Source organism: Microtus ochrogaster, chromosome 2, assembly GCF_000317375.1.
Source record: "Microtus ochrogaster isolate Prairie Vole_2 chromosome 2, MicOch1.0, whole genome shotgun sequence".
NCBI classification, from domain to species: Eukaryota; Metazoa; Chordata; class Mammalia; order Rodentia; family Cricetidae; genus Microtus; species Microtus ochrogaster.
In genome coordinates, this window is record NC_022010.1 from 21,262,966 (window position 1) to 21,289,781 (window position 26,816).

Consider the following 26,816-nt stretch of genomic DNA (forward strand, 5'->3'; position numbering starts at 1 on the left):
AAAAAAAAAAAAAAAAAAAAAAAAAAAAAAAACTAAAATAGGGCTGGGAATGTAGCTCAATTGATGGAGTGCTTCCCTCACATGCTCAGACCCCTGACTTCTCTCCCCAAAGCCACGTAAACCGTGAAAGGTGGTGCACACTTGGAACCCCAGCCCTGGGGAACTGCAGGCTGCTGGACTGGAAACTCAAGGTCGCTCGTAACTAATTAACAAGTCCAAGGCTAGTCTGGGATAAGGGATCTTATCTCAAAAAAATTAAGTATGTGGTAGAGAGAAGGTGATGTGCCCAGGAACCTCACAGGGCCTTCGCTTGTGTCTTGCAGGTCTCGAATCCGCAGAGAACTGTTCATTGAGGAGATTCAAGCCGGAAGCCAGGGCCAGGCCGGTGCCAGCGACTCACCTTCGGCCCGAAGTGGCCGCGTAGCACCCAGCTCAGAAGGTGACAGCTGTGATGGTGTGGAGGCGGCTGATGTCGAGGAGCCAGGTGGCACCACAGTAGCCACCAAGTCTCAGGGAGGGCCGGCAGAGGTGGCCGCAGCCCCGGCCGATCAGGAAGAGGCAACGCAGCCTGCTGAGAAGGCGAAGGCGCAGCCACTATCCTCGGCGACCCCAGGACAGGACGACGGTGAAGACGCGGGCCGGCCTAGGCCACCGCCCGAAGGCCTCGCCGACACCCCAGCGCCTGTGCCAAACCTCGCCGCACCCGCGGCCGGAGAGGACGCCGCTACCTCAGCCACTGCGACAGCCACCGAGGCCCCTGGGGCGGCTAGGGCGGGCCCTGCAGAGAGGAGTTCTGCATTGCCAAGCACCAGCGCGCCCGCCAACGCGCCTGCACGAAGGCCTAGCTCACTGCAGAGCCTCTTCGGCCTGCCTGAGGCGGCAGGCGCCCGGGACAACCCGGTCCGCAAAAAGAAGGCCGCAAACTTAAACAGCATCATCCACCGCCTGGAGAAGGCTGCCAGCCGGGAGGAGCCCATTGAATGGGAGTTCTGAGGGCGCTGGGCCTCTGGGCCTGATCAGCAGGGCCTCACCGGGCCTAGCCAGGCCTACTTGCCCTTAGCAGGTTCCCGCCAGGCCTAGTCAGCACTGGCTAGTAGTGGGCTGGGGCAGGCGGGTGCGTGGAGGGCGGTGCCGACCCGAGGCCTGGACGTGTTGCGCACTTCCGCCCTGCGGGCCACAGGGCAAAATCGCCATAGGCCAAGGTGCATATAGAAAACAAAGGAGCATTAAGCCCAATCTATGTCGTGTTTTCAAGGAAGAAAACGGAAATGTGTAGTCGAGCTTTTTTGTACCCTGAAGTGTTTTTTTTTTTTTTTTCAATTGCCCTAAGTGATTTCCACAGGTTCTGGAATAACTCTATACAGCTTTTGCCTTGTGCCCTCCTCTTTCGTGTGGGCTTTAAAAAAAAAAAAAATCAAACCCACATATTAAAAGGGGGCTTTTTATCTGCCATCTAATGGCTTCAGAGCGATAATACACTATTATCTTCTTAAACCAGGAAGGGGGGGATTTTTCAGAAAAATTAAAAAAGAAAGTTTTTGTAGCTGTTCAGTTGCCACTAAGAGATTGCACAGTCAAACCGACTCTAAACACACTAGTTTGGATTCCTAAATATTTTCAAGAAAAGAATCTTCTCGTTTGAAACTTTGAATTAAAATAAAACACATTTACTCCACATATTTTTTAACAAAAAGAAAAAAAAAGAAAAGTCACATCAGGAAAAATATCTGATTTTGTGGTAGCTGACGTAGTGTTTTCTTGTACGTAAATAGAATCCTGACATGTAGTGCACATTGATCCATAGCTTTAACTGACTCTGGGCTTTTGCTGGCCAGAGTTTGTTTAATACACTCCATTCTAGGCCAAATCAGGACAAAAAGAAAGATCCGAATCTAGGTATTTTATAATCTGCTTTTTAACCTCTAACCGCAGAGCACGCTGATCAGACCTCATATCTCGGAGGTTTAGGAGACAAGTTAGAACTGTAGCATGTACCGGTTCATTTTGTTTATGGTGTCTGCATCTGTGTTGGCACATTTGCTCATGTGCAAACGTTGGAAGGAAGGAAAATGTAGGCCCGCAAGGTCACAGCAGTTAGTCCCTCCGTGTGCAGGCAACTGTCTGTTCATCTTTCGTTAGCACAGAAGGCACCTCACCTCACGCCACTCTCCAGGGCACCTGACAGACTGAGCCTCCAGGAGAAGATGCTCCTGGGCTTGGGCAGGGCTGACGCATCCATGTGCTCGCTCTCTCTTCTTTCTCTTCTCCCCGTCCCCTTCCCACCACAAGCACTGATAACCCTATCTACTCGTGGGAAGCTTCCTTCCCTGCAGAAGAGAGAACGCAGCAGTCTGGGCTCTATTTCCATCCGTATAGAAACGGCCCAAACTCACCAAAATGGTGACACTTCAATTCCAGACCAGACCATTGGCCCTTCATTCTTTTCTCCTCTCACAAGTTTTTTGTTTTGTTTTGTTTTGTTTTTTAATGCACAGTTTAGGGCAGTCTAAGTACAAATCAAAAGTCTAACTTGTCTCTTGATTCCTCCCATTGTCTATGTGTATATGCGTGAGTATAGAGGTGGATGAGAGTGTGCGTGCGTGTGTGTGTGTGCAATTTTATACGTCTGTGTATTTTCTTAAGTACCTGTGCACACATAGAGTGCATTACTGCCACCTTTTTCAATAAGCTGGTTTATCAGTCATGGCTTCTACAGGTTTTGCTAATTTAGACTCCTTATTGCCATACCTTTAAACTAACAATAGATGATTTCGGTATATATATATATTTTTTTTTGCTTATTTATAGGTGCTGTATTTTATTATCTGATTGTTAGGAAGGGATGAAAGGGGCAAATATTCTTTAGAGGGATAGACTGCCGGCAGTATTGGGTATAATTTACAAGATGTAGCTGTCATACTGTATATTACTGATTGAAAACTTTTTGACCGTATTGTGTATCATTGAAACTTTTGTCTTAGGTCAACATCTTTGGATGACATTTTAATGGTGCATTCATTATTTCTTAAGTTTAATTAATTAATAGTACTTTTTTTATTTGGAAGGGTGGGAGGGAGTTCTAATTTTAAAAGTATCTCCCGCTATTACACCTCAGTGTGCTTGTTATTCTTAGCTTGTAGGCTTTGACTGTCAGATGTGAAACCACATTTCTTGCATGATGTTTGGAGCTTATATATTTTCATTCACAGTCTTTCAACCTGCAGCTGCAAGCCCTTAGTTGGAGTTTTCACAAACTATAAGAGTCACGACACTAAAAACAATGCCTTTTCATGAATGAGAAGTTTCCAGGAGGCTCTAGGAGGCTGGGAGGTAGACCCCTTTGTTCTGTCTTTGGATGGTCTTCTGCACTTGAGATCTGGTTCAGTGAGAAGAGAATTCACAGTGAAGGGACAGAAGGAGAAAACTGAGTCACACCAGGCTCTGTGCAGGGATATTGAGTGAAGAAGAGCTCATTCACACCAGGGACCCATTAGGGACATGGAGCAGTGTCACTGGTGGGATCATGGTACCCCCTCCAAAAAACCCTTGAGGGAATCTGTCATCATGGGTGATGGACCTTAAACCGCTCATTTTCACTAGGATGAGAAGCAGAGTTAGCAGGACTGAAGAGGGTAGTGTGTTCGCTTTAAAGGCGTGACTGTTACTTAACCAGTGTTAAATCTTGAGGAAATGGAAGTCAAGTTCTGTTCCATCCTGGGGGCCACACAGTAGCAGTCTAAGTCAGCCTTTGGCTCTTTCAAGCAAGTTAGTCATTTTTGTTTCTTTAACTAGGTTCTTACTGATTTCCATTCTGTCTCTTGTGCCAGACCTCCATCTGGGTGCTCGATACAATCACTTGGTTAGGTTTTTGCTTGAGTTCTGTATTTGTATCTTCTCTTATTTATTATTATTATTATTTTAATTGAGATCCCAACTTGATGGGGTTTGGGGTTAAGCTAGCACTGTCTGTAGTCTTTCTGAGAATTGCTAGTAGACAACACAGAAACCTGCGGGGGTTACATCTCCCTCTTCATCAGATCCTCCTTCCCTTCCCAGTTTGAGTCCAAGGGTTCATCTTTCATCTTGAAAAGCAATATTCAAGTGCCTTGAACAGCGCTCCTTCGTGCGGTGACTTTCCACTGACTGGAGATCCAAGCAGTAGCTCCCGCAGGCAGCCAGCCACCCTCTTTACACTCTCTCAGCTTACAAAGCTGAGTGTGCTTCTCCCCCAGGGGAGAATGGTTCCATATAAACACTAACACTTCATCACAAGCCACTGCTCATTCTAAATGCCTTTCTCTTTAATTAGAGGCAGCAATCCTAACTAGCTATCATGCCATTATCCAGCTGGCTAAGTGGGAGCCCACCATAAAATCAGTGTTCACATCAGGCCCCTTGATGCCTCTTTATTCTTGCCCAAGACCCCTTGTGGCATCCGAAGTAGTAGGCATATAGGTTCTTAGACTCCTGCCCACTTACTTCCACTCTGACCTGGCTCCCAGTTACCTCCTCCCTGAAACTTTAGTCAGTGGAGATGTCTGATCTCTGTCTACTAGACCTCTCTCTTATTTTAAATAAATAAATAAAAAGACAGGCACTTAGCTGAAGTTGACTATTTTCTTAGCTAGCCACCTGAAAAATATCACAAGTGGCTTATGACTGTATCCTGGGTTGGAATCAGTGCAGACTCTCTGGGATGTAGTATTAGAACTCGAGCCACACCACTCTGAAAATGAGGTGAAAGAGGATAGCTGTCATCCTCCTTGGGACAGATCTTCTCTTTGCAAAACTCAGGTGTCTCCCAGTTACGCCTTCCTCTAGTCAGTGTCTCTCTCTCTTCTCCTTGTTTAAAGCCACATCTGGTAGATGGCCCAGAATACAGCAGGGCTATGTGCTGAGTATTCCTCTGGGCTCTTGTGTCCTAGAGTCTCTGCCCATTGCTACCCACATAACTCATCTGCCTCCGTAGCCAGAGCCAAGTTCAGTTGTGGAGCTCATGAGCAAGTCCAGCAGGAAGCAGCTTGTATCCAATGCCAAGGGGCACTCTCTAGGCCTTGCCTAAGACTGGGGAGCTGGAGTGCTGATGACCTGCACCACAGGTGCCTCCCTGCCACGGAAGACTAGATAGCTTTGTTCTCCATAGTGGTGTTTTCTTACAAAGGAGGTCTCAATGGACCCTGAGCATCCTGTGCAATGGTTTGCTCCCCATCACAGGCTTGTGCTGCTGCTGGTACCTGTAATCATTCCAGGTCAGCCCCCTGAGGCTGTCAGCCATCCTTGTTAGAGAAGATGGGCTAGAGCAAGGGAGTTGAAGGCTCTTTGGTTGTGTTACTCCTGTCCCTTCTTCATTGTCTTCCCTCATCTGTCCTCTTCTACCTCACCACTTGACATCACTCAGAACTGTGAGGCAAGTAGCCTGGGAAGAGGGGGATCAAGGGGCTGCAAGCTTGACAGATCATCTCAGCTTGGCAGGTGGGCTTTTTGCCTCCTTCCGTCAGCACATCCTGGAGTGGTGTCTGAAGTCTGCTAAGCGCAGGGATTTTTCTCTTGGCTTTCAGCTGTTCTTGGAACTCCAGCAGCTGTTGGGTCTGTAGACAGGGGTGGTCTCTAGCCTCAGAAATTCTTGTCTTTCTCTCTGCCTTCCTTCCCACACAGCTGTCAAACTCCATCACAGCCATTCCTTTGGCCAGAGGTTATCCCCAGAGGACATAAACACACATCTGTAGGAACTGGGACTATCCACATCTCTTGTATCTAGCCCTGCAACCTTGCCAGGAACTCTACTTTACAAACACAAGTATCTCCAGGACAGGAAAGGCCATTGGACTTTCTCCCCTATCATGCATACCTGGTCTTTACTTCCCAAAAGAGCATGCTAGTTTTTGTTCCATGTGGGTGAAAACCAGCTCCCAGGACAGCTGGTGGATCTGAGTTATACCTGCTCTAGTGGCCAAAGTGCCCTAGTAGGACATAGGGAACTTAGTTTTGTTGTCCCCATCGAACTCACCTGGCATAGCTGCCACTGCAGTTTCTCTAAGGCTTTACTGATTCAGGGGAAGGCTTTGTGGCCACTATGGCAATGCTTGTCCCAGGTGGCCTGAGACTCTTTAACTGGCTTGATTCCAGCTCCCAGAGGTCCTGTATGCCAGACTGACCAGTAAAATTGCATGCTAAGAGAATGGACTAATTTGAGAAAATTTCCTTCTCATTACTTCTGCCAGTGCATTATAGATGGAAACTAACCAGAAAGTGAGGGTAGGGGCAAGCTCCTCAGCAAAGTATACAACCCAAGACCTCAGGCTCAACCAGTGCCAGAACGGAGTTCAGGAACAGCAATAGAAAAGCCAGGATTCCCCAGTGTTCCACTTGAGGACCTGCTTCTTCGCCCCCATGCCCATCCCTACCCCATTCCTGCCACCTCCCCTCCAAAGATCCCATGGCCACACCTTCAGTGGCATATTGAGTTTTCATTTTTGGACAAAGTGACATTTAGCTTTAACAAGACATTTCCAAAGCTCCTGGTCTCCTTTGAAATGCTGACTTGAAAAGTTCAGCATTGTTGCCAAGAATGAGGGGGAGGGGGTTAATGAGAGAAAGACATTAGATTATGCATGAATGTGCATGCCCCATTCCTCAGTTATTCAAATTTCAAATGCCTTTGAGTTGCTTTTTGTAGATGGGTTTAGTTTGCTCATGTTAAATAGAGTCTGTTACTGTAATTTTGTAGTGTTCTGGCTTTAATTTCTACCACAAATATGCTATGTACTAAGCTTTCTGTGATCAGAAAGGAAAGGTGCCTTAAATCCCAATACCACTCCTCTATCCCTATGGAAAATATATCAGAAGCACAGCGCCAGGAAGTGTTTGGGACTTCCGTTGGCAAAATAGGACACCATTCAGCAAGACACATCCAAGTGGCACGGGGCTGCTTTAGTTTGGTTTTTTTTTTCCCCAACCCATAATTATTTTTTGTTTGTTGTTTGTTTTATTTTATTTTTTGTAGTTTGCTTTAAACAGGAAGCACTTAATAGATGGCTCTGTGTCAAAGCTCTGTGCAATGGAAGTCATGTTGTTGCTTTTGTTTGGGGGGGTTATTTTGTTTTCTTTTTGAAAAAGATAGCGTTATTGCACACCAAATGAACTCCTAAGTAAGCTTTAGAACCAGGATCGATTCAGGTCGTGGATGAGTATGTTCACTGTAGTTCTGTGTGTTCATGAACCGACGGGCAAGCTGGCCTACCTTGGCCACTGAGGCTCAGCCCTGAGCCCTGGGTCATGGCTGCCTGGGTTCCAGCAGCTGGGGAACCTTCCCGAATGTCTGATCCCACAGTCGACCCTTGAAGCACTTAACCCTCTCTTTGTGGAGATAGACCGACTGCTACTGATCTGTCAGCGTACTCGAGGGTGATTATAAAAGGATGTTTCTTTAAGAAGAAAAAAATATTTCTATCTATTCTCTTCTAATTTATTATTAGGTTAATCATTTAAGTACTTATCAGGAGTGTGTTGTCATTTTGTGTTGTTGTTGCGAATGCTTTTGCTGTCACTCCAGTGGTTACTGTCCCTTACTCCCCACCTCTTTTCTCCCCACCCCAGAGTCTGAAAAGGTCTGGGGAACTGAGGTGGGAGGTATGAGGGACAGAAGGGAGTCCTCCAGCACAATCAGACACCTGTCTCCCTGGTAGCCACTCAAAAACTGGCGGTCTCTACTTATATAACTGTTCAACTGAGAGTTGATGAACAAAGTTACCATGTCAGGCAGCACTGGGCGGGAGAATTGCTTCCAGAGGCGCTATAATGCAGTGAGAAAAACAGAAAAGCCAAGTTCAAGTTCCCCCAAAGCCTCCTAGAGCCTCTGTTAAGACTTCTGGGTTCATGAAGGTTCGGCGAGCCTGGATCAGGGAAGAGGCCGGCGGTCTGGCCAAGGCTGTCGCCCTGAACTGGAAAGTGATTTCTCAGTGGTCCCCACGGGTTGCCACATCTTTGGTTTTCATTGTCAGCTGTTTTTCCTTGCATTCAAAGTTAGTCAAAAGGCATCTTTCAAGGCAACAGGTATTTCCTAGCCCTGGATGTGGCTGGAGGGTACACACCTAGTTCATGGGTTGAAAGAACCCTTTACCCTCCCATGTCATGAAAAATGGAGGAAGGATTTTCTGTGGCTGGAAATACAGGCAGCAAGAAACCCCCATTGCTTGCTCAGCAGAGGGTGGGGGTATGTGGTTACCTTCACGGGAGGGGGCAAACTTTAAAAGGAGACTCATCCCAGGGAGAGGCTAGGGGCCTGCTCACACCCTAGGTAGGGCCGGATACCTGCCTTTACAAACCCAAACAGTCCACGTTTTTTTCTGTGCTATATTTTTCCCATTTTCCGAAATTGCGGGGAGAGGAGTCCCACTCATCTCTTTGGGGGTAAAAGTTCTCCAATAAAATTGTCCCAGTTCCCCAAGGGTGGTTTTTTTTTCTTGATTAGTCTATGTATTTCTCTCTTCGTCTCTCTAGTTCTCTCCCCACACACACCCCGCATGTGTGTGTGCACAGACACACACACAAAATAGGTGTCTCCCCACCCTCTGAGACTGCCCCTGCCTCAGAAAAATGCTGGACATTTTAGAAACATGAGAATGCATTTGACAAAAAAACCTTCAAGCATTTCGAGACTAGCTTGTTATAAGCTGACAGTGGGGAGGAATCAGCTTTGTGGTTTTCCCTGAGTCCCTTCCCACAGAACAAGAAACCTAGCTCTTTGCGTTTGTGCAATAACTACTTGCTAGGAGAGCGGGTAGCACCACCCTCCTCTAGACTACTAACACACAGCACAAGACACAAGTCAGCCCTTCCTCAGTCCCATCATGTGTTACATTTTAGCAGTATTTACTTTTTCTTTCTGTCAGGCACTAAGTCTTAGGTGTTTATACAGCTTGTGTGTTAATACAATCACAGATTTTTTTTTAATTTTAATCCTTACCAAGACCTAATTGACCAAAAAGAAGCGAGAGGAAGAAAAAAATTGTAAAAGATGTGTGTGTCTCTCTCTCTTTTTTTGTACAAGTAGTTTTGAGAAGCCTTGTCTTGCTGTGACCATCTCCTATCATCTTAATTTTTCTTGCGATTTGTTTTCTACATTTAATAAGAGTTGGTTCCGGCTGGCGTGGGGGTGGGGGAGGCACCCGTCGGCCCCTCAGCGTCATCCTTCTTGTCTTTGGTTAGCCATACGAAATGTTTGTTCTCTGCACTGTCCAACGGTCCCTATTATGATACGGAGAAGCAATATCACCGAAGCTCACACCATGTATTATTATTCACTAGCACCCTAGGTGTGATAATTGAAGTAAATATCTTTTATACAAACACAAGTGCGTGTGGGCTGTTTTTATTGAAGATTTCTCCGGCCTGAAGAATGGCAACAGACTCTTAGACATGGGTCCAGTGGAGTCCCCGAGAATCGCCATTCACTTCCTGCATAGCCTGTTGTCACATGGTTCCCAGGCAGTGCAGGCCGAAGCCTAGGATGTAGTAGATTTGGGTGCTGGCAGGTTCCTATACCCAGTGAGAGTACCCAGAAGGCCTTTCTGCCTGCTTGTGTCACTCCCTGCCCTGTATCTTTGAACCACCTTGTCTGGCATCCGCCTCCTTCCTTGTCTGTCCCTATAAGGGGACACTGTGAGCTGTCCTGCAGGCATGTTATGAGGACCACTGGCCTCTGCTGCTGCTGTGTGTGGCCCTCACCTCCGAGTACTGTCAAGGGTGACAAGGACAGAGATAGAGTTGTCACCCTTATTAGCCTAAGGAATTGTTATCTTTAGGGACCTCAATTCAGGTAAAACAAGATCCTTGGCTTCCCTGCAGAAAAGAATTCAGGATAAGATAGTAGGAGCAGAACTGAGGTTTATTAAATGATTGTTTTTATTTGTATTTAATATGTATATATGTATGTGGTACATGGGTGTCAACTGTGGAAGTCAGGGGACAACTTAATGGGGGTCATCTCTCTCCTTCCACCCATGGGTCAAACTTTGACCAACAGGCTTGGTGGCAAACACCTTTACCCACTGAGCCGTCTTGCTGGCCCCAACATTGTCAATTCAGATTTTAAACACAAATGTTAAGAGAAAAAGAGGTGCTTGGGAAGGCAGCAAACGTGGGGTGGGCTCTTTCAAGAGTGTCACTCTGTCTAGCTTTATAATGGTCAAATAGGGGAAGCTAGTGAGTGCTGAAGGGATCATCTTTCAGGGTTGCTAAGGGATTTGAATGACATCACAGGGTGTTTCTTGTGGGGCACCCGATGATGTTACAATGGACAAGTTGAACTCTATCGGGAGGTAGGATATCTTTAGTCAAAGTTGCTTATCAGTCCTGTTTAGAAGAGTGAAATCTTCCCCAAAGATCATAAACATTCAGGCCTTAGGCCTGCAGTTTTAACATAAAAGGCTTACACACAAGAGGAATATTTCCATACTGGCAGCCTTCTCAGCAAATGGTAATTGTAAAAAAAAAAAAAAAAGCAGACTTGCCAACCAGCTCCCAAATCATGACATGGAAACTATGAATGCCCAACCTTATGTTATGCTTGTTCCACCAGCTCTTATAACTTAATTTAACCTGTTTCTCTTCATCGATGTTTTGCCTCAGTTTTTTACCTTCTGTCCTTCTGTATTTCCAACTCCGTTTCTGGCTGCCTGGCTGCCTGCCTGGCCCCAGGTCTTCCTCTTTTTCTCCCTCATTTTCTCTGGAGCCTAGATTTCTCCTCCTACTTATTCTCTCTGCCCTCCAGCCCCACCTATCCCTTTCCTGCCTAGCTATTGGCCATTCAGCTTTTTATTAGCTCAGTCACACATCTTTACATAGTTAAACAAATGCAGCATGAACAAATGTAACACACCTTTACATAGTTAAAGTAATATTCCACAACATAGACAAATGTAACACACCTTTACATAAAGTAATATTCCACAACATAGACAAATGTAACACACCTTTACATAAAGTAATATTCCACAACATAGACAAATGTAACACACCTTTACACAGTTAAAGTAATATTCCACGACTGTATTAAAAGTCTTTTTAAGATTTCTTTCCTCTTTTTTTTTTTTGTTTGTTTTTTGAGACAGGGTTTCTCTGTAGCTTTGGTGCCTGTCCTGGAACTAGCTCTTGTAGACCAGGCTGGTCTTGAACTCACAGAGATCCACCTGCCTCTGCCTCCCGAGTGCTGGGATTAAAGGTGTGCACCACCACCACCGACATCTTTCTTTTTTTAATGTATATGTTTTACCTACATGTGTATCTGTGTACCCTCCAGTTCAGAACCAAGTGCCATCCTCAGATCCCTTAAGAGCCCCCAAGTTTCATTCAGACACTCAAGGGACATAGTTATCACTATCTCATTATCATTGTCTCCAAGCGCCAACCCCTCCCACGGAAACTTTTTTTTGAAAGATTTATTATGTATACAGTGCTCTGCCTGCATTTATGCCTGCAGGCCAGATGAGGGCACCAGATCTCATTACAGATGGTTGTGAGCCACCATGTGGTTACTGAGAATTGAACTCGGGACCTCTGGAAGGGCAGTCTTAACCTCTGAGCCATCTCTCCAGCCCCTTAAAGTTACTCTTACTGGCCTGGAGCTAAACTGTCTAGCCATAGAGCCCCAAGGATCTGCTTGTCTCCATCTGTCCAGACCTGGGTGGGATTACAAACTCACCACTGCACCCTTTTTAGATTTTTTTATTTTATTTTATTTTTGGTTTTTCGAGACAGGGTTTCTCTGTAGCTTTGGAGACTGTCCTGGGACTCCCTTTGTAGACCAGGCTGGCCTCGAACTCACAGAGATCCGCCTGCCTCTGCCTCCCGAGTGCTGGGATTACAGGCGTACGCCACCACCGCCCGGCTAGATTTTTTCTTATCGTATGTGTGTATATGGGTATTTTGCCTGCATATATATGCCTTGCACCATGTGCATACCAGGTGCCCAATGAAGCCAAAAGAGGGTATTGGAACTGGAGTTCTAGATGTTTGAGAGTCACCATGTGGGTCCTGGGAATTGAACCTAGGTCCTCTGCAAGAGCAACCAGTACTATTAACCACTGAGCTATTGTTCCAGCTCCATGCCTGGCTTTTTTAAATTGTGGGTTCTGAGGACGGCAAGCACTTTACCAACTGAATATTACCTTTTGTTTGTTTGTTAGTATGTAGCCTTATATAACCCAGACTCGTATGGAATTTGCTATATAGGTAAGGGTGACCTCGAACTACTGATCCTCCTGCCTGCACCTCCCATGTGCTAGGATTCCTGTTCCTGGCATGTGCCATGACACCTAACTTTCCATGTGGTTTTGTAAAGCTGTTTTACAAACTACCAGCTTGGGAGGCAAGAACAGATAGAAAGGTTTCAGGCTGCAGCTGGGAGACTCACCCACTGCAGGCACATTGCCAGCCTCCAGGAATAGGCCATACTGCCTTCCCTACGGATAAGTGGGTCTGCATCAAATTAGAGACCTTAATACAGGGTCTTAACCTGTGGGGTCTCAATCCCTTCAGAGTCATACGTCAGATTTCCTACATATCATGACTCATAACAGTAGCAAAATTACAGTTACGAAGTGGCAACAAAGTAATTTTATGGTTGGGGTGGTCACTGCAACATGAACTGTGTTAAAGGGTCACAGCATTTGGAATGCTCCAAGAAAGTAGTTACAGAATACAGGGTGGGACTGTGGGATTGCACAGTGTATTGGAACAAGAGAGCTGTCTGTGCTCATTCTGTTCACTGCATTTAATAGAATATCCCAGTGACTGGCCAGTACTGGTGAAAGGGCAAAACATGTGTCTGCTCCTGCTCACCATGGTTCCCATGAAGTAGAGAGCTGAGTCTGGCCCTGCTAGAACATTTTAAGAGCATATGGGGCCCAAAATGGAAGGGCTGCGGGTTTGGCTCAGAAGCAAAGCACTTCTCTAGAATCCCCCAGTGAGGGGTTGGGGTGTGGCTCAGTGGTAGAGCACCTGCCTAGAGTCTCCCAGTGAGGGGCGAAAGGTATGTCAGTGGCTGAGTGATTGTCTAGCATATGTGAAGTCCTGCATTCAATTCCCAACCTAAGGTATAATGGACAGCAACAATGACTAAGGCTTAGTTTGAGTCATTGCTAGATAGATAACTCAGCATCTACAAAGAGCTGGCAGGACACTCAGACCAGGGAGCGGAGGCTGATACCGTGGAAAGCAGAACCTGGGAGGAAGGAGAGGCAAGTTTAAACTCAGACCTTCCCTTAAATACCAAACACAGTTTGACGGGCATGGTGGTACACACCTACCTATCAAGCCAGCATCAAGGAAGCTGAAGCAAGAAGTCTGCTATGAGTTCGAGGTCAGTGAGACCTTGTCTCCGAGAGATGAATGAACAGACAAGTGAGATGCACAGCAGAGAGTGCCAGGCATCTAGATAAAGTCTGAGGTAGCCAGCACTGATAAGAAAGTGTGTGGATCCTGGGCCCAAATAACACTCGAAATTTAGCAGAGAGAAATAGTGTCCAGCCAACTGAGGTGTGCCTGGCAGAGTTGGCTAACTGTTGCTCATGACTGATGCTAACTTTCGGACTTAGCAATACACAGAGGTTGTGAGTGACCTGGACAAATCCAGTTTGGTGCAGTGAACAGCAGAACCCAATTGATGGTCTTGGAGAATTAGGCATTGGAGAACAGACAAGTTCTTCAGTGGGACCCAGAGGGGCAATTTGTTAAGGACACCCTCATGGGTGCACTGGGCAGTTCTCAGTGTCTGTGAGGCCTTGTGGATTCAGGGTAAAGGCGACACAGTGTGCATTGATTAACTAGCCCTCAACCCCTACCTGGCCTGCAAGAAGCTAATTTAACACAGCAGGGTCCCCTGCCATCAGAAAAGCCAATGACTGCAGCACCCTAGGCCTCTCTGACTCCTATGACAAGCTCTTGCACGTGGTCTGTCTGCCAGCTCCTTGTGCCTTGATTCTTGTCACTATTCTTTCTGTAGCACTAGCGATGGGACCCAGAGCCTCGTGCGTGCCAGGCAGGTACTCTCCCCCAGCCCCTCTGCGAGGGGTTCTGCACAGCTGTCCTCCAGCACTCCCGTCCCTCACTGGGGTGTTCTAGGGAGACCCTGAGCCATGCTACCAACCACTTACTGCTTTAGCTATGCTGTAACCCCAGCCCGTTTATTATTTGAGACTGGGTCTCACTATGTATCTCAGGTGGACCTGGAACAATCCCGCTACGCTAGGATTATAAATTGTGAGATACCACGCTCACCTCTTTGTGACTAACAGAGTCTAGCTTCCTTAGACCCTGGCTTCGATAGTATTCTTATTTCTTTACCTCTGTGAAATGTACCTTCTTAGGAAGCCCTTCCAGTCTCTTGCAGGAAAATGAGGCTCCACAGACCTTTGTAGGGGGATGAAGAAGTCTTAGACCCTCTGGCACTCATCCAACCCCATCACACTCCGTCCTGTATGCTCCTTGCTTCCCAACACGCTTTCTCACGCACGCATGCTCCCCACCACCAGTCACCACCTCGCCCATAACCCCTTTTCTGGCTGCTCTGGGCTTCCCCTGTGTGAACTGGACCATGCACATGCCAGCAGACCCCCAGTCTTCAGCTCAGGGCACCATGCCCCCACCTCATTTGTGTGCCGTCCCTCTATCACTGCACCCTGAACATACTCCCCACAAGGGTTACACCTCAGCTGTGATCTCTCAGAGCCTCTGCCTTTCCCGCATTCCTGCCTTCAGTCATTCCTAGACTGGCGTCTCTCCAGCCTCCATGTCCAGTCTCAGGTTCCCAGATCCAAGTACCCTAGTCATTGACATCTTCCTACTACTTCAAGAGCCACACCAAACTGCTGCCCAATTTGATGGTCCCAGGTCTAGGCTCAGACCTCCTCTCTTGGGTTCAAACAGGGTCCTAGCCCCCCCTCCCCCACCTCTCCCTCCTACTGCCACCCTGAAATCTCCCTGGACTCCCCAAGTCAGATAGCTTGCCCAACACCATGGACTCCCTAGAAAACAGGCCTAGAATTCAGGCTCAGTTCTGGAACATTCCACCTCAGGACCTTCCCTTTTTTGCCACATGCCATCTAGAGAGATAACCGAAACACGTTGGTATGCATGTCCCTACCTCCAACCAACAAGGCAGCCACTGGCAGCATTCTCTCTACATTAGATCCGTAGCTGAGGTCCCTCGAGCGGGGAGCAATATCAGTTACTTTTCTCATTGCTACACCAAAATGCCAGACCAAAGGAACTTCAGGGAGGAAGGGTTTATTTGGGCGCAGACTCTGAGAGACCAGTCCTTCGTAGGAGAGAAAGCACAGCAGCAGGAGCATGGGGCGGCTGGTCACATGGCAGCCACAGTCTGGAAGCAGAGAGAGCCAGGCCTGTGCTGGTGCTCAGCTCACTTTCTCCTTTTTATCCAGTCTGAGACACCAGCCCACCAGATGGCTCTGCCCACATTCAGGGTGGGTCTTCCGTCTTTCTTCAGTCAACAGTCTAAAAGCTCTCTCACAGACACACCCGAAGGTGGGCTAGATGCTTCCAGATCCTGTCAGGTTGGCAGCTGTTATTAACCATCACAGACTCCAGGCTTCTCATCCTGGTGTGGAGTGATAGGTTCCAGCACAGACTGTCCCAGACCCTATCCCTTTGACCTCACCCCACGGCCTCCCCGCCCAGCTTCTGCTAGTCTCTCCTCTGTGCCCACTTTTAGCAGCACATCTGCACTGGCCACTGGACAGCCCCCAAAGCCATGTCTTCAGAATTGACCTCCCCAGAGCCTGAACCCCAGCCCAGATTCCCTCAGTGCTGATGCCGTACCTGAGAGCATTTACAGCCATAGTGGCAAAGGTCTCTGGACAGCTGAACACACTGTCCACAGATGAGCTGCCCTGGGCCTCACTGAGGCCTGAGGGTCTGCTCTCAGGACACTTCACATATGCCCAGAATGTCACTGGTGTGCGCAGGCAAGGACCTGCCTTCTGCTCCCAGGAACCCGCTGGACACTGCACATCTTTCCTGTGTCCATGAGCAGCTCTGGGAGCCTCAGGTTGCTCCCATGATGAAATGGCCACAGACTGAAGACAGATAAGACAAATAGGCCAAGGTCTCTGATCCAAGCCCAAGCAATGACACAGGAGGATTCTCTGAGTCCCTGGTGAGTCCCCGTGAAGATTTACACACTTCTCGGGACCCAGGTTCATTGTGGATGGGTGGCAGTTGCTTCTCCATAGGCTTCCCTCAGCCCTGTCCCTCTAGCCCATGGCACAGGTGCTTTGATATAGGACCATTCCCTGGCAAGGTCCAGTTTGTGGATGTTCAGAAACTAAACCTATCCCTTCCTTCTACCCGACTGCCGCTTTCCTCTGTAAATGTCGCCGAGAGCCCTGTTAGCTTTCTGTGGCTCTCTTCCCCTCTGTCTCAATGCTCCTGTCTATCTGCTTTCCTGAGTCTGCACGGTACCCTGAGAAAGTAGGTTCTGTAGTCCCTCCACTAGCCTGGATCAAAGGAGTCTACACCAGGTCAGCAAACGATGACACTGTACCCTCTCCCCATGGGGGTCACCAGGGTCTAAACTCACCCTTGCCATCCACAGCTGTCCCTCATGGCCTGGTCTTGCCCTGGGATCTACCCTCTGCCTTACCACCTTATTTCAATCAATACCACCTACCGTTGTGGTCCAAATGGATGGCAGCCACCCACAGGCTGAACCGCAGGCAATGCCGTGGGGACAGGCCAAGGGTGTCCTGTGAAGGGTACAGCATCTCTCCACAGCTGCTCAGAACTTTGAGGTGCAGAAAAGGCTTGGTGTGTGTTGGGATGACAGGGGACTTTCCCCAGCCCGTGGCCTAGAGCCCAGCTATCATACTCAGACACTCCTGCTTGAGTGTTTGCCAGAGAGTCACTAAGGCTGGCCAAGCACTTGAACCATTTTCCTGTCAGGGCTCACAGGAGCCTCTGGACGTCTGAGGCCATAGTGCCCCCTAGTGGCTATTGGCAGGACTTTAAGTGAATTTATTGTCACAGCTTGCTTGCTTGCTTTTTCCTTCCTTCTTTCCTACCTACCTACCTTCCTTCCTTCCTTCCTTCTTTATTTATCTATTTAATGTGTAGAAACATTTTTTTCTGAATGTGCAAATGTGTGAGCCACATGTGTGACTTGTGCCTGTGGAGGTCAAATGAGAGTGTTGGATCCCCTTGAACTGGAGTTACAGATGCTATCATGTCGATGCTGGAAACTAAACCTAGGCCATCTGCAAGAGCTGTTAAAAGCTGAGGCATCTCTCTTCTCCCTACTATAACAGGTTTTTCAAATAAAAGTCAGAAAGGGTGATTTTTCTTCCAAAACTGGAGGTACAGGGAACCCTCAGTGACGGAGCACCTACCCAGAATCCCCCAGTGAGGGGCTGGGGTGTGGATCAGTGGTAGAGCACCCTCCTAGAATCTCCCATGAGGCACTGAAGGCATGGCTCAGCAGCAACAAGCTTTTCTAGCATGTTTAAATGTTCAAGGCCTTGAGTTCTAGAACCCAAGAGGTTGGGGTGGGTGCCTTCTTGATAAAACTCATAGCTCTTGGATAGGAAAAGAACAGGGTTACAGGTCAGGAGACCTTGAGTGGTCACCCCACTACCTCTGTCTCCACCATTGCCTCTGAAGCCTCATTTGTGTGAGTTCCTGAGTTGGGACAGCTCCCTGCCTGCCCTACTGCACCCTATTCCCTCCAACCTCTGAGTTATCCAGGGTGCCAGCATGTGGGCCAGTGCAGGAGTAGAAAAGGCAACTAGAGTTCTCAGGCATTCATGCTTTCAGTTTGGGGGCGTCTGGAAGGTACCGAGGATCCCTGTGCCCCAGACTTCTCTGATGGCTGCCTCTTCCTTTCACCACAGGGCGTTGTGCAGAGCTGCAGATCCGCCTCACTGAGGCCACCGCCAAGGTCCTTGAACAAAAGGAATTGATTGCCCGCCTGGAGCAGGACCTCAGCACCATCCAGTCCATCCAGCGGCCTGATGCCGAAGTAAGCCTCTGCCTGCCCTGCTCACTGAGCCCCGCCCAAGGTCCTGAAACCCCAAAGCACAGGCCTCCCGAACCAGAGCCGTCCCCCTGGCCTCCCCATAGAGGTTTCATTGCCCCACGGAAAACACCTTCATTCCAACCCCAGAGCAGATGCCACACATCTTCCTCCAGCCAGCAGAGAGCACCCTACCGCCTGAGGCCAGCTTGTGTCCAGGCACTAAAAGCTCTAGTCAAGGACAAAGCAAGGTCACATGGACCCACTGCACAGCTGATGGCCCAGAGCTGCCTAAAGGAGCCACGTGTCACTTTAAATTTTTGAGGTTTATTTATTTATTTTTTTTTTTTTGAGACAGGGTTTCTCTGTGGCTTTGGAGCCTGTCCTGGAACTAGCTTTGTAGACCAGGCTGGTCTCGAACTCACAGAGATCCGCCTGCCTCTGCCTCCCAAGTGCTGGGATTAAAGGCGTGCGCCACCACCGCCCGGCCTTGAGGTTTATTTTTATTTTATGTGTTTGACTGTTCTGCCTGCGTGTATGTCTGTGCAGCATGTGCTTGTGGTGCCCATGGACTTGCAGGCAGTTGGGAGCTGCCTTCTGGGGCTGGGAATCAAACCTGGGTCCTCTGGAAGAGCAACCAAAGCTCTTAACATCTGAATCATCTCTCCAGCCCCCTCATTTTAATTTTTTTTAAAAGATTTTTATTACATATACAATGTGCCTCCTGCATATACACCTCCATGCCAGAAGAGGGCACCAGATCTCATTACAGATGGTTGTCAGCCATCATGTGGTTGCTGGGAATTGAACTCAGGACCTTTGGAAGAGCAGCCAGTGCTCTTAACCTCTGAGCCATCTCTCCAGCCCTTTAATTTTTATTAAATGTATTTGTTCATTCGTTCATCCCACAATGTTCGAGTAAGTCTTGTCTTTTCCTTTTTATCCTCAGGGAGCTTCTGAGCAAGGCCTAGAGAAGATTCCGGAACCCATCAAGGAGGCCACAGCCCTGTTCTCTGGTGAGGAAAGACTGGCTGACTAGCACTTGCCCAAGGAGTTGGGGGCCAGGGAGAGCACTTGGTGCATGTTGAGAACTCAGACCCCCAAAGTATATGTTCTCCCTCAAAGAAAGAAGGGGGCCCATCCCAGCAGTGTCTGCCTCCATGGTTTTCCAGTGACCTCAGAGAATAGATACAGGGGGAGAGCTCCCAGCCACAGAGGGAAAGCCACCCTCTGCAGCATCCAGGCCAGAAGCCTAGGCTTCCTGGCCCCCCAGTGTCCTCGGCATTCTTATGCTTTAGTGGTCCTCCACCCCAACCACCATCACCGTCTCCACCATTGCATTTCGGGCCACAAAGATCTGGTGTCGGTTCCGTAGATGGAGCAACCCCAGCACACCTCACCTGATGGCTGCAAGGCTTCCTGTTCAAGTGCCAGAGACACAGGGAGGGGAAGGTTGGGACCTGGCCCTCTGACAGTGCAGATGGTGATCAGTGCCCTAACACAACAAGCCATTTCCTGCTGCCTCCTAGGACCCTTGGTGCCAACCAGTGGGATCCTTCCAGAAGGGCAGGTGGACTCCCTGCTTTCCATCATCTCCAGCCAGAGGGAACGTTTCCGCACCCGGAACCAAGAGCTGGAGGCTGTGAGTCCACCCTGCTTCCTGTCCCCTCAGAGGCCTCAAATCTGCATGCACAAATGTGGGAAGGCAAACAACCTATGCGTCAACAAGCAAGATTAGATGTGTTCTGTGCCGCTGAGACGTCCCAAGGAGGCTGTGCCACTTGGGGCCTTGAGAACTGTTCAGGGACTCAGAGGAAAGAACATGCTGGGTTTTCCAGGGTTGGAGGAAAGAGACATAGGACACAAGACCGGTGGACACCAGACTGCCTGGCTGGAATACCCTCATAGGCTTTGACAGGAGTAAGGGACTACAGCATGGAGGGCCCATGGGCACTCGGGCAGAAAGCCCCTGGGTACAGCAGGCCATGGAGGAATAGCTGCAGCACATTGGAGAATGGGAAGCAGGATGGATGGGAGAGCATAGGGCAGACCCCCATCAAAATGAACTGTATGCCAGGACTGGTGGCACAAGTCTATAACCCCATTTTCTAAAGATGCTGAGGCAGGATGATATCTTAAATTCAGAGTCAGCCTGAGCAATTTAGCAAGACCATCTGTCAAGAAAAGGGACTGAAGATAAGTCAGTGGTAGAGCTAGGGGTATAGCTAAGTGATAGAGCCCCTGCCTAGAATCCCCCAGTGAGGGCTGGAGTGTGACTCAGTGGTAGAGCACCTGCCTAGAATCCCCCAGTGAGGGGCTGGGGCATGGGCCAAGGGCAGTACACTTACCTGGCATACATAGGTCCTAGGTTCCATCCCCAGGACTACAAGCAAAAAAAAGAAGGCAGGGTGCAACAGATGGAAGGTTTGGGGGGTTGTGGCTTCAGACCTTTCAATCTATGATGGTTTGTCACTGTTGCCTTGACCTGTAGCCAAGCAGCACATCGTGGTGAAATATATGGCCAAGACAAGCTGCTTACTTCATAGCTGCCAGCTAGCGAAGAAACAGGGAGGATTTGCATCTCAGTATTCTTTCTGGGGGCACACCTCCCATAAGGCCCCACCTTGTTAAGGTTCTTCCACCTCTGAATAGTGCCCCAGCACCGGAGACTAAGCTTCCTGCACATGATCTTTGAGTGCACATGATCCGAATAGTAAGGCTAGAGCGGTGTCTCCGCGTAAGAGCACTTGTTGCTCTTATGGTGGATCCAGATGTGGTTCCCAGCACCAGCGTGACAACTCACCACTGTCTGTAACACCCCATTCTGGCCTCCTTGGGCACCACACATACCTGCCAACACATCAAATAAATAAATCTTTTTGTTGTTGTTGTTTGTTTGTTTTTTCGAGACAGGGTTTCTCTGTGGTTTTGGAGCCTGTCCTGGAACTAGCTCTTGTACACCAGGCTGGTCTCGAACTCACAGAGATCCGCCTGCCTCTGCCTCCCGAGTGCTGGGATTAAAGGCGTGCGCCACCACCGCCTGGCTATAAGTAAATCTTTTTAAATTTTTATTTTAAAAAAATCCAAACCATAATGAATAGCAAATTCAAATTTGAAGAAACTGGCCTTTCTGTGAAGGGACTTTCTAGAGGAGACTCTGGGAACAGAGTCAGCAGTTCAAGACCATGGGCGGCTAGGAGATGCTCAGTGGGTAATGTGCTCTGTGTGCAAACACGAGGACCTGAGTTCAATCCCCCACATACCAAGGCCATGGGCACAGAAAGAGTCCTGACAGATGGAGACCTCATCTCTCTCCTTCATCCACCCTTGCCCTGACTCCATTCACAGGAGAGCCGCATGGCCCAGCACACCATCCAGGCCCTGCAGAGCGAGCTGGACAGTCTACGCGCTGACAACATCAAGCTTTTTGAGAAGATCAAGTTCTTGCAGAGTTACCCCGGCCGGGTAAGCCTTTTAGCCCCAGAGGGACCAGGTGGGGAGCGAGGCTGATGGAGCACTTGAGGTCAAATTGGGGAGGATTGGATGGTAGTCAGCACCGGGGGAACTCGAAATGATATTTGTGTGCACACACATATATGCATGTGCGCATGCGCGCGCACACACACACACACACACACACACACACACACACACACACACACCTGTCAGATATCCACTCTGCATGGAACAAGCCACTCAAGAGAAATGCTATAGAGGTTCATTCAGAACCAGCCAGAAGGTAGCAAGCTACCACACAAGTCAGGGCACAAGTCCAAGGTCCCCAACCAAGGCCTCACTAGCTCCAGCTATCCCTCTGTGGTACATGGATGGTCTGCCAGCTGACCCTAGACAGGGGATTTAACACTTGTATGCTAAACATATAAGACAGGCCCTGGGCACTAGGGATGTGATGGGGACATTGTTTTTGAGACAGGGCTGTGTGTACCTCAGGCTAGCCTCAGAGTTACTGTGTAACTGAGACTAGCTTTAAACCTGCAATCCTCCTGCCTCCATCTCCCCATTGCTGGGATAGGATGCATGTGTCACCATGCCTAGTTTGAATTAATGTGTTCTAAACAAAAAACAAAAATCTTAAGACTCTTTCATGTTTCTGGTGTCTTGCGTTCATGTATGTCTGTACACTACACATGGGCAAAAGAGAGCACTGGATCCCGGAACTGGAGTTGTGAAGGTTGTGAGCCTCTGTGCAGGTGCTGGGAACTGAACTCAGGTTCTCTGGAAGAGTAGCTGCTTCTCTTAAGCTCTGAGACATCTCTCCAGCCCCCTTGCAATTTTTTTTTCAAGACAGGGTTTCTCTGTGTATCTTTGGCTGTCCTAGAACTCACTTTGTAGACCAGGCTGGCCTCGAACTCACAGAGATCTGCCTGCCTCTGCCTCATGAGTGCTGGGATCAAAGGCGTGCGCCACTGCACCTGGCTCACAATTTGTTTTTGTTGTTGTTGTTGTTTTGTTTCTTTATTGACTAAGCATGGTAGTGCCTGGAGATGGTGGAAGGCTGGCGCAGGAGGTTCACCAATTTGAGGCCAGACTAGACTACCTAATGAGACTCTGTCTAAAAAGAAGAAGAATGGTTGGGAAGACACCATTTTCTGACCTCTGTGGGCACTGCACACATGTGGTACACATATAGGCAAACCACTCATGTACATAAAAAATAAATTTTAGAAAAACAAAAAATAAAAAGATACCTATAATGTATACCCCGAAAACAAATGAACAGGAAAGACTAGAAACCTATTTGTTGTGGTGGCTTCTGTCAGCCCCCAGGCCTGTCAGGCAGGGTCCACCATGTGCACAGAAACCCTCTCAATAGCTCAGGGAATGACAGGGTGGGTAATAAGGGCTAGGGAGATGGTTCAGTGGGCAAAGTGTTTGCCATGCAAGCCTGTGGACTAGAGTTCAGATCCCGCACTCCCCTGTAAGTGAGAGCCTGTAGGACCATGTAGTATGGCAGCCTGCCTGTAATTCCAGAATTCAGAAGGCAGAGAGGCAAGCTCTAGCTAGACTAGCCATATAGACAAGCCTGTAGGTCAAATGAGAGATCCTGCCCCAATGGATACGTGTAATATAACTCCTGACCTCAGGGCTTCTATGTGCACACGCAAGCGTGCGCGCACACGCGCACACACACACACACACACACACACACACACACACACACACACACACACACACACGGGGGAGGGGAGGGAGGGAGAAAAGGAGGGAGGAAACTTAAAGACTTTTATGGTCCTAAGACTCTTGGCCCAACAGCACTATTCCCACTCAATTGAAGCAAGAACCCTTTCTGGGCCACTAGAGGGCACCCAGGCTCTGTAAACCAATGTGCCTCTTCTGCAGGGTACTGTCTGCCCCTTTGGCTCTCAGTAACCTTCTCTTGCTCAGTGGCACTCACCTGTTGGAAGGCTGAGATAGGAGGACCACTTGAGGCCAGAAGTTCAAGGTTCCCAGAACATAGACACATACACACAGCCACCCTCATGCACTGGGAACAGCTCTCTGTCTTCTATCTTTTCTAAGATGTAGCTCCCCAGAGGTTTTGTGCCCCATTCTTGGGGTTGGGAAGTAAGGGGAGAGAACCCAGTCATTCCGTTACATGCAAGCCACCGCCACATTAGCACTGTCGCCCTGGCACCCTCCCCCAGCTCTAACCCTCCCTGTCCTGGAGCCCGGATCCCCAGGCCAGGTGACTGACTGGGTCTCTCTGCTCCCCTATGCAGGGCAGTGGCAGCGATGACACCGAGCTGCGCTACTCCTCCCAGTATGAAGAACGCCTGGACCCTTTCTCCTCCTTCAGCAAGCGGGTTCGTGAATAGGGACCTGGGACTGGGGATGTGGCTCAGGGGTAGAGTGCCTTCTAGAGTCCTCCAGTGAGGGTCTGTGGGCGTGACTCAGAGCCCTTGTCTGCTGTGGGTGAGGCCCTAGGTCCCATCCACAAAACAGCATCCTCTGCTCCATGTGCCCTGTCTACTCGGGCATACCACCCTTCCCCCGGAACGCCTGAGCCACCTCTGTATAGCCCGGGTGTAGTCTCCATGGAAAGTGTGTGTCAGTGAGCAGCCGTGGTTCTCAACCTTCTTGATGCTGCGACCCTTTAACACAGTTCCTCATGCCGTGATGACCCCAACCATACGATTATTTTCGTTGCTACTTCGTAGCTGTAATTTTGCTCCTGTTACAAATCATAACATAAATATCTAATAGTGGAATGGTCTTAGGCAACCTCTGTGAAAGGGTTGTTTGACCCCAAAGGAGTTGTGACCCACAAGGTAAGAACCACTGGTAAACAGGTTAACCCAGAAAACACCTGCAGGGTCAACCAGATCAGCAAAGGGGTTACAACTGCCTGTGGCAGGTGACTGGTGACAGGAGCCACCCCAAGCTCCCTCCCTCCTAGGCTGCAGAAGCCCTGCCCATGAAGGACTTCCCTATAGTTAGAAGGAGATACTAGGCCGGGGCCATAGGTTGTTAGGGAGCCCAGGCTGTCATATTGAGTGTGACACCAGATTAGGCACCCAGGGAGTTCCCAGTAGCTCTTTAGTGTGGTAAAGTGACATCGATGGTCAGGCAGCTTTGCACAGGTAGGGATCCCTTTTTGTGGGACCCTCTCTTCATGTCTCTGTCTTCAGGAGCGGCAGAGGAAGTACCTGGGCCTGAGCCCCTGGGACAAGGCCACCCTTGGCATGGTGAGTCCATATCCCCGTATTCACCCATGGTGTACCTACGTCCTTGGCCTTTAGCCCCTTCTGAAGGAGCCCCAAGTCACACAGACCCTCTTCTGGGTGATCCACCTCAAGAACATAACCTCTGGGACAGCTCATCAGGTGACATCGGTGCCTGTAGTTTCGGGGATGGGTTTGCAGGAGGCACATTCACCAGAAACTCTGTGTCAGTGACTCTGCAGATAAAGGATTTGTTGAGCGAACAGGAACTGAGTTTGAGTCACGGTACCCATGTAAAAGAGTCTGGTGCCATGGCAAGCATCTGAACCCCAGCACTAGGGTGGCGGTGGTGGAAATGTGCAGCTTGCTAGCTGGCCAGTCTAGCCAAATCTGATTCCACGTTCTCAGAGAGACCCTGTCTTTTAAAAAAAAAAAAAAAGTTGATCCAGGCATACTGACAATACTTGGACAATACTTGGGAGGCAGAAGCAGGCAGACCTCTGTAATCAAGGCCAAGTGTGCTTCCACGGGCGTGTGCACACGAACACACACAAAAAAATTACCTCTGTAGCCTAAGTACCCCATTTGTCACAGGGGGCAAGTGGGTTCCTGCTGCCAGCCCACCCCTTCCCCTGCCTGCAGAGCCCTGAAGGAAAGAGCACAGAGCAACACCATGCCACCTATCCCCTTGTTTGCCTGCAGGGACGCCTGATTCTCTCCAACAAAATGGCTCGCACCATTGGCTTCTTCTACACCTTGTTCCTGCACTGCCTGGTCTTTCTGGTGAGCCTGCACACATCAGCCAGGGATGTCTCCAGGCTATTCTGGGCAGCAGGGCACTGTTACTGTGTGGAGGACTTCCAGAGCCTCCTCAGTGCCACACCCTCAGCTCTGGCTCAGTACAGTCTCCTCCCCCAACTCCAAGGACTCAAATTCCTTTCCTACCCACCCCCCCACCCCCCCACCCCCGGCTGGGGAGAGCTGAGCCACTTTGAAGAGGAGGCCATGGACCCTGTCCTGGAAGGGCTTAGAGGAAAGACTGGGTGAAGAAATAGGCATGCAGATGAAGGCCTGTCATCCCAGCTACTTGGGAGGTTGAAGCAGAAGGATCACAAGTTCAAGCCCTGCCTATGCTACATAGCATGTTCAAAGACAACTTAATGAGGCCTTCTCTCAGAAAGTAAAAAGAGATATAGTTTAGCAGTAGGGCACCTGCCTAGAATCCCCCAGTGAGGGGCTGGGGTGTGGCTCAGTGATAGAGTACCTGTCTAGAATCTCGCCCCATCCCCAGAGGCTGGGGATGTGTTTCTGGGATAGGATACCTGCTTAGCATATGTGAGGCCCAGGTTCCATTTCCTGCATTGGTGGGAGGGAGGTTAAAGCAAGAAAAGAGCAGGCCTAACTAGACCCTCAGGGAATAGACAGTGGGCTGCCCAGAGAAGGCCCGTGCGGGACTATCTGCCCAGGTAAAGAGTGGGCTGAGGGCAGTCCAAGGACATGGGGCTGGGTGCTGCCTCTATCTACCAGGTAGAGGGAAATAGGTGTGGACTGTATGCATTAAAGGCTGCAGCATCAGGAACCACTGCCCTACTAAGCATGGTGAAAGATAGCCCCGGGGCTAGCCTGGTTTCCTAGTCCAGTGCTCTTGTGGAATCTGCCCACAGTGGTAGGAGGCTAACTTGAATAACTGTGTCTGCTGCTTTCTAAGCATCTATTAAGTAGGCTGGTTCTGGAGTATCTCCAAGGCCACCCACGCTAGGACTGGGCCACGAGACCCTTCTGCCCCACAGACCAGGCCTAACAGCTGTAGGTGGCAATGGCAGTTGTCATGGTGTCTCTACCTGACCAGGTGCTGTACAAGCTGGCATGGAGTGAAAGCGTGGAGAGAGACTGTGCTGCCACCTGCGCCAAGAAGTAAGGATGTCCCCTGGTCCTCCCAAACCTAGAGTCAAGCCTCCATGACCCCCAGCACTAGTCCAAGCTCCGTGTTTTTGCCTCTAACACAGCTCCCCTCCTGGTGTCCCCAGGCCTCTAACACAGCTCCCCTCCTGTTGTCCCCTCCTGCTGTCCCTTCCTGGTGTCCCCAGGCCTCTAACACAGCTGTCCTC

General features: G+C 49.2%; 1 protein-coding gene across 6 annotated transcripts in view; it reads left to right on the plus strand.

The window, feature by feature from the left end:
* Cux1 (cut like homeobox 1) overlaps positions 1–26,816 on the plus strand; it is a 333,866-nt gene that overhangs the window by 305,550 nt on the left and 1,500 nt on the right. For 3 of the 6 annotated variants that reach the window (XM_005344581.2, XM_026784688.1, XM_026784685.1), the window contains one exon: positions 324–9,538. In XM_005344581.2, the coding sequence (XP_005344638.1) occupies positions 324–993 (670 nt within the window). In that variant the 3' untranslated portion in view covers positions 994–9,538. Of the gene's footprint in view, positions 1–323; positions 9,540–17,903; positions 18,032–18,974; positions 19,042–19,554; positions 19,668–21,373; positions 21,491–23,766; positions 23,851–24,675; positions 24,733–25,410; positions 25,492–26,557; positions 26,623–26,816 lie in introns of those variants that run through there. The other 3 variants (XM_005344585.3, XM_005344584.3, XM_005344582.2) reach the window with 2 other exon arrangements.